Raw genomic sequence first — 7,990 nt, forward strand, 5'->3', positions numbered from 1 at the left:
CCTATCCAATGTCAATGGATAGGCCAATGTCAATATATCCAGAGGAATAGTCTCAAGGAATGCCCCAACTGAAAATAAATTCATACTTGAAGACAGAGTCAACAGAATTCTAGGCAACGTCCATAGATCCTTCTAAAGAGACTAGTTCTCAACTGAGGGCAACTCCCCCCAACCCCTGGAGACAGTGGGCAGTCTAGAGTATCTAGAAGTGGAAGCATCTAGTAGGCAGAAGTCAGAGAAGCTGTTCGGCATCCTACAATGTACAGGGCACGCCGCACCCCCCACCCACCCACAGCAACGGAGAATTATGACCCAAAATGCCAAAGGTGCCCTGTTGTGCAACATTGCTTCTAAACTCGGGCAACTCAGAGAATTCTAGAATGATAGAAACAGGAGAAGGTAGAGTCAGAAAGCCCTGGGATCACATCTTGTCTCTTCCTAATGTGACCACCCGGTTTAAGAGCCTTAGCCTCTCCAGTCCGTTTTCTCAAAATTGGAAAATGGTTGTAATCATATCACAGGGTTCTTCTGAGGATTAGGTTAGAACACAGAGAGGTGTTTATTTTAAGTAATCAGGTAAAGTACCAACCACATAGCAGTTAACAACAACCAAATACAGAGGTTTGCCCCTTTGTCATGGGAAAGAAGGTCTGGGGTGGGGTGGAAAGGGAGGTGGTGGGCAGAGGCGAGGAGACACGAGTGGGTGAAGTCAGGGGGCAGAGCTGGTGAAGAGAGCTGAGTCTTACCCTCCCCATGGCCAGCCCCCCACCCCAGGTTTTTTACAAATGCTGGCGGGGGGGGGGGGCGGGGGGGCGGGGGGGGTGGAGGCCTACAGCCTTCTCTGCAGCTAAAATCAAGCTGCTGCTGAGCCCCACAGTCCTTAAATTAGCTACCCTGTGTGAACAGTTGCTGGAACATGACAGGCCTTCAGTCCCAGGACTCACCTACCCCCTTGTTAATGAGGCCCAATCCCAAGACCACCTGTGAGGCTGGAACTCAAGGTCCCAACTCAGCAGCAGCCCCCTCCTTAAACACCCAAATCCAGCCGCTGAACCCCGCCGCTGCCCCCACCTCGACCACTCAACAGCATGGGCCATCATGTTGAATGAAAGGAGCCGGGCGCTAGGGAGAGCTTCCGTCTGCTTCCACTCACACGACGTGGAAACACAGGAGACAAACGATTGTGCCCCTCGTGGGTGGGTGGGCTGGGGGGTGATAGCAAAGGGGCTGAGGTGAGGGGCTTCCTGGAGGCCGGTCATGTTTCCTGCCCTGGAGCTGGTTAACAGGTTAACTCGGTAAAAAGTCACTTGGGATTTCTGCACCATCCGGAACGTACGTTATGCTGCAAAGTCAAAAACAACCTGCCCAAGTGTGCCAAATGTGCAGCACCTCCACTCGACCCTCCTGGGGAGAAGGAGGAACGCTGGGGTCTAGGGTGTGACCAGGCCTGCAGCTGGGCATTGTGTGCATGGTGGGCGTGCCTCTCACACCCGGGGCCTCATTTTTCCGGCTCCAGTGACCCAACCCCCTTCTCCCTACTCGGGGGTTGCAGGGTTTTGTTGGAGGGCAGGCGGTGGCACAGTCCTGGGCTTGGGACCTCGCAGGCGCCCAGTAAGTGCGTCCCAACAGGCCAAACAAAACAGCATGGCCTTTAACGACAGCCTGAGAAAAGGCCAAGATCACCACCCCCTCCCGCGGTCCCTAGGACAGGGCCTGCCCCCTTTTCTGCACCCGGGCTCAGTGCGGGGCGGGGCCTCCAGGGGCGGGGCCTCGCTTGGAACGGAAACGCGAGAACGCAGACCCTCCCTTCCGGCCCGTGCCGCGAACTACGAGTCCCACAACGCCTCGCGGTCCCGCGGCCTGCCTCCTTCGCGAGAGGAGACCGCAAGGGGCGGGGCGTGTGCGCGGACAAACGGAAGTGCAGGTTGACCGTTGAGACTTCGCCGCCAAGCTGGGAACCGGGGAGATGGCCGAGACTGACCCCAAGACCATGCAGGACCTCACCTCGGTGGTAAGGGACGCCTGCCGGGCCCGAGGCCGCGGGAGCCCCTGACCGAAGCGCCCTCTCCGTGGCCGCGCGGGGCCGGGTTTCCAGAGGCTTCGCCGGCCGAGGCCCCCAGGCCCGGCCTCCCCTCCCTTAGTCGCGCTCGCCTGTCCCTGAGCCGTCCCCCCCGCCCCGGACGACCCCCAGTCCCCGCACCCCCCGCTCTCCCCGCGCTCCCCCTCACGCCCCGAGGCCTCCACGCCGCCCAAACGAGAGGAAGGCCCGGCGAACTGTGACTCGCAGCGGCCGCGACGGGAAAGGGCCCAGTGGACGGGCGGGGAAACCGAAACCCGGAGAGGGAGAGGCCCCGGCCGGACGGGCACCGGGCCCACCCCCTCCCGTGCTGACCCCGCGCTGGCGTCTCGGGGCAAGCGCGAGGTGCCGTGTGTCACTGTTTCGTAGGTGGAGACGCTCCTACAACAGATGCAAGATAAATTTCAGACCATGTCCGACCAGATCATTGGCAGAAATATCCTTTGTACGCGTGGTTAGCCTCGCCTGCGTCCGGGCGGCGGTGTTGACAAACGTGAGGTTTGCGGGACAGCCTCAGGCGGTCGTTCACCACCTTTTTTCCTTTTCTTTTTTTTTTTTTTTTTTTTTTTTTTTTTTTTTTTTTGGTACTGATTTTGGATGTAGTCTTAGGTACTGTGCCAAGGGCTGGGGATACAGCTGAGCTGGACCCCTGGCCGCGGGGGACTTCCAGTCTCCCAGCAGTGTAGACTGCTGAAGTGACAATGTTCCCTTTAGTTAGCCCATGCAGACCGCGGAAGCTTCGGAAGGTTGCAAGAACTTGCCCAGGTCCCAGAGCTAGTAAAGGGCAGGGCTGGGATGTGACCGTACCCCCCAGACCCCCGCACTCTTGGCCAGCAGAAGTCGGTACTCAAAGGAAGTTGGAAAAGGCAGTTCCGCTGAGACAGCTGTGGGGGGGGGGGCCGAAGTCTCCAGGGGCCCTGGAGGGGAAGGGTGAGGAGTGAGGGGTGTTGGTTGTATGTGGCCTTTAACTTCACCACTTGATGACATGAGCAGTCGCATTGACGACCTGGAGAAAAACATTGCAGACCTCATGACACAGGCTGGCGTGGAAGAACTGGAAGGCGAAAGCAAGATCCCAGCCACGCCAAAGAGTTGAAGGTGAGGGAAGGGACAGCCTCGGGATGGCGCGTGTGCGTCGCGGTGACTTCCGTGCGGTCAGACTTTCTGCCCGTCACTTCCCAGAGCATCTCTTGTACCGGCCCCTCCGCGGGCTCCGAGCTTGCAGATTTTTCATGCCGAATTCGTTAGCAGGAGTTTATTTTCCCAGTGTTTATTAATGAGACCTGCATCCGTATTAGTTAAGGTAATTGGTTAACATTAATTAGGTAGTCACTGAGTTTATATCATGGCAGCCAGAACCCAAGAAATGCGTTTCGTTGGCCTGAGAATTCTTACCACTGGCAGATTTTTCTTCTTCTTCTTCTTTTTTTTTATTTATTTTTTTTTTTTTGATAACCCAGACCCCACATTGCCGCCTTCATAAATGCTTTGAATTCCTGCACTAGATAAATGCCAGGACAGCAGCTGATTGTGACTTCAATGAACTAGATGAGGCCACGTTAAGCCTTCACCCTAGAGTTGATTTAAATTCCCACCACGTAGTTCGAGATACCCGAGAAAAGACGAATAATTTGATTTAAATTCCCACTACGTAGTTCCAGATATCCGACAAAAGACTGATAATTGAAAGTAGCCATGTAGCGGGGCGCCGGGGTGGCGCAGTCGGTTAAGCGTCCGACTTCAGCCAGGTCACGATCTCGCGGTCCATGAGTTCGAGCCCCGCGTCGGGCTCTGGGCTGATGGCTCGGAGCCTGGAGCCTGTTTCCGATTCTGTGTCTCCCTCTCTCTCTGCCCCTCCCCCGTTCATGCTCTGTCTCTCTCTGTCCCAAAAAATAAAATAAAAAACGTTGAAAAAAAAATTTTTTTAAAGAAAAAAAAAAGAAAGTAGCCATGTAGCAAGGCTGCAAGATGCACTTGGCCTCCAGTTTCCCCGTAGTGACTTTCTCGTTTTAAGGCTTTCCGTGAGGATGACAGCTACCTCATCGCAACCCAGAAGTAGTTTTGAAACTCCCTTTTCTCTCATCCCATTTTCAGCCCATTTAATTCAGTGGATTTTCATTTTCATCCCGTTTAATTCAGTGAGCTAAAAACTCACTATAAAAATAAAGTTTCCGGAGAATCTTCGGTAACTGTGGTGCCAAGCAGAATACACAGCCAAAGGCACCAAATTCCTTTTTGTCTTCTTAAGTGTGCTGGGCATGTCCTGGCTGGACCAAATCATAAGTAGCCGTAAAATACAGGTTGCTTTGAAGTCCAAGAAAATAGAGACTTGGGAGGTAAAAGACCTGGAAATTTGCTGTTACTCTTACCGATTGGGTTGATCCGCTGTGTGAGTGAGGCACACAGTTCCGGGTGGGTTGTCCTCTCTTTATTCCTGGGTAGGGGTGTCCTGGGAAATGCCCTGCCAGTCGTAGAAGCTTCTGGGCCTCCTATGGCAGGGCAGTCCAAAGTCCCGCCACAGTGAGTGAGAACATCCTCCCGAGAACTGCAGTGACGGGAGGTGAAGTGAACTTGGGAGACTTTAGTGATGGGGATAACAGCAAGAGAAGCTGGGATGCATTCAGAAGTTTTTAAGTAACGATTTCCAATCGATCTGTTGTATCTTTGTTGGGGCGTCTGCAGAGAGACTTAAGTTTAGCTCCCTAGAGGGTTCTCAAAGGGTTTATAGTTGCTAATTGTATGTATCATTCTTGTCCTTCTCTGAACATAACATGTCGATGGTTTTTTCTCTTCCAACAGGTTGCTAATTCACCCTGAGACCCGGAACACCGTTTTTACAAGCGAAGAGAAGACCGAATGGCTTTCTGAAGCAACTACTATGCGTAGACAGGTTTTCTGTTAGAAAGTGTGCGTTCTTACACATACTACATAGTTAGTTCATAGAGTGATTCTCCCCCCAGTTTCTTGAACATGGTAACGTCACATCTTGGACCTTGGTCAGTCGTGCTGTTAAATATTAAACACTAAAACTTTGGCGGTTCCTGCATAAAATTGTCAAGTTTTTTAGTGTATATTTGTGAACTCATCGTTTTCTATCATTCCTTTTGTAGTAGTTGCTGTTTGATGAAAGTTGCTGTGTAAATTTTTATTAGACATATGGTAGGTCCTTCAGTTCCAATCAGATTTTGTGAAGGAAGACGTTCGGCAAGTTGACGACTCTCTGATTCTCAGCACAGAGTGACTGTTGAGCCGACACCAAATAGCACGTCGGTGATACTTTTCAAGTGGTTCAGAACGTTTAAAAATTGTTCGTTCAGAAATCTCTGGCGCTGCCCTGTTGCCAAAATTCAAAGTTGAACCGCAATTTGATGTCTTAAGGCTCTGAGGTCAGACGCCAGAGTAATGAGGAATGGCCACTCCCGCTTCTGTGTGTTAGAATTCTCAAATCTGGAAAATGACAGAATTGCCTCATGTAGTGAGGCGTTCATTAGTTAGAGTTTTGCATGAGATTTGAACACTTGAGTAGGCCCCTGTGCTGTTCGTCTACGATAGTCCTCGTTGAAAATCTGGCAGGATTTCACGACCCAGCTCGCCGTCTTGTCTTGGAGCTACTGACCAGGAGAAGGAACAGAACCGGAGAGCAGATCATGCTAAGTTCATGCCATAGCCCGGCTAGAAAATGGTAAATGACGTCATAGGCTCAAGTTTTTAAGATATACTGTTTCTTTAAACGATTTCTTACCTGAATTCTTACAGAGTAATGGTTTTATTATTGACCTTACGAGACAGGAGTAGTAACTCCTACTAGCCAAAAAGGCAGTGCCCAGAGCGCTAAGCCTAGAGGCCGGCCCTGACCGTGCACGAGATCCCTGTGATTGTCACAGCAAACGTGACTCCGTCTACAAAAAAAATGGGAAAAGTTGAGGGATGGTCTAGTGCTTCTTAGAAACCCTGAATGAACAGTGTGAGTTTTTTTTAAAGTTTCCTATATCACCAGTCGTGTTTGTATTGCAAATATATAATATTATTGAGAAATAACTTGTCGTATTTATAAATAACGTAGGTAACACAAAGGAGTAAGTTTCCTCTGAGCTGAGTGAATGACCCACTGTTACTGCCCTGCCACAGAAACTCCTCTGATGGGCCGGTAGGCCACGCCGTGCACGGCTGAGCCGCGAGCCCCGGGGCTGCTGGCCTCCAGCTGACAGGAGCCCCGTGTGCACGAAGCTCGCGAGCCTGGTCAGTGGCGAGCGGAAGTGATGCGGCCGATTGCTGTCGGGACTTGGGTGGGAGTTGTCTTCCTTACGTGACAAAGATTTCAGAGGCAGGCTCCCCTGACCAGGAATACCCGCTATGAATAAAGGTGCCTGAAATCCTGCTGTCGGAGCTTCCTTTGTGTCACAAGTGATTTGTGTGGTTTTCTACGTTTTCAGATTATAGGTGTGCGCGCCGTGTCAGACGAGGGGCTGAAACCATCACAGGATTGCATACACGTAGCCCAAGGCCAAAGGGGAAAGGGAGGTGTGGGCAGGGCTGTGTCGTGTGAGAGGGCGAGCCACCTTCCCACTGCTGAGGGTGGCTGGTGCCTCCCACGCCCCGGACGCAGACCTTCCCCAAGCACATCCAGGGACGCTTGTCGTGGGCGAGGCCCTGGGAAGGAAGGCTTTAGGTCGCTTGGGCTTAGAAAACTTGCCTCCTACTCCATTGGCTTCCTGAAAATTCACGGGGCAAATTAGCATATTAAAGGCTCTGAGGTCCCACAGCAGAGACACGTGATTTAACTTTCTCACCTGCCAGTTTCCAGATTATTTGACCAAGGATTTTTTTTTTATACTTAGCACCTAATTAACGTTTGATTGAACTAGTGTGTGTAAAATACACATGGGGAGATGGCCGTTAAAGTAATCCAATAAATAGCTTTGGATTCAATTTATAACTGCCCGCATCCCCGAGCGCTCACTTGACCTGTTCTCCAGGCCTCCGGGCAAGACTTGACTTAGCCTGATATCCAATAGCTTTGTGACCCCAGTGAGGCCTTCACTTCTGTGCAAGGGGATGGTTTTCCTCCGCGGTGAAGCCGGGAATGCGGCTGCCCGTGCAATTACGTCACCCCGCGCTGGCTGCCCACCGCCTAGCGGGTCTCGGCCCTCCTGGCACAACCCGGGTCCACCCGCTGCCCCCTCCCGGCCCGCCAGCCCCTCGTGTGCTGCAGCCACCGCTAGGTGCGCCCGTCCCGCGGGCGCGTGGCCGTGGTGGTCGTGGCGGGTGTTCGCGCGGAGCAGCACGGCCCGCCTCGGGTCCAGCCGGGATCTCGGGGCGGGCAGGTCTGTGCCTCTCTCGCTCTCCCACCGGCCTTGGCCCGTTCGAAGACCGCGAGGAACCCACTTCGGAGCCGGGAGTGTCACGGGCTCGCGCCAAGCCAGACAGGCGGAAGTTTGACCCAAGGGCCTCGCCTCCCAGCCCAGGGGGCCCATCCGCTTCCCCACCGGGCCTCTAGCTGGTCCTTTCCTTCAAGCCACAGGATTTTAAAGCACTTTGATCTCGGCTGACCAATTTTGTTTTTCCAGCGTTTCATTTCCAGTAAAGTCCCATCATGTTTGACCTTCTCAGAATAAACCTCCAGTATTTGGGGTAATTAAAGGTTAATTTGTCTTTGTGAGTGGTTGGCATCCTAACGGCACTTTTATAACACTGTTGCTATGGGAACATAGAGTCCTCTAAAGCATCCACTGAAAATGAACTTCTTTAAACATGCTGTTTGCACATTGAAGGTTCCCTGTAAGGATAATTATATTCCTTTTCTTTTTTTTTTTTTTTTTTTTTTTTTTTTTTTTTTGGTATTCTGCAGCTTATACATTTTAATTAGATTTAGGTGGAGGAATTGGCACCTTATGTCGTCAGATCTAACCCTGA

At 52.1% G+C, this 7,990-nt stretch overlaps 1 protein-coding gene across 1 annotated transcript; it reads left to right on the plus strand.

The window, feature by feature from the left end:
* The first annotated feature begins 1,875 nt into the window (after window positions 1–1,875).
* Window positions 1,876–6,454, plus strand: HSBP1 (heat shock factor binding protein 1). Its single transcript, XM_043599764.1, has 4 exons — window positions 1,876–2,011; window positions 2,447–2,513; window positions 3,055–3,175; window positions 4,877–6,454. The coding sequence occupies exons 1-3, from the start codon at window positions 1,967–1,969 to the stop codon at window positions 3,171–3,173; spliced, it is 231 nt and encodes a 76-aa protein (XP_043455699.1). The 5' UTR covers window positions 1,876–1,966; the 3' UTR covers window positions 3,174–3,175; window positions 4,877–6,454.
* The last annotated feature ends 1,536 nt before the right edge of the window (window positions 6,455–7,990 follow it).

This window comes from Prionailurus bengalensis, chromosome E2 (assembly GCF_016509475.1).
Source record: "Prionailurus bengalensis isolate Pbe53 chromosome E2, Fcat_Pben_1.1_paternal_pri, whole genome shotgun sequence".
NCBI lineage: Eukaryota > Metazoa > Chordata > Mammalia > Carnivora > Felidae > Prionailurus > Prionailurus bengalensis.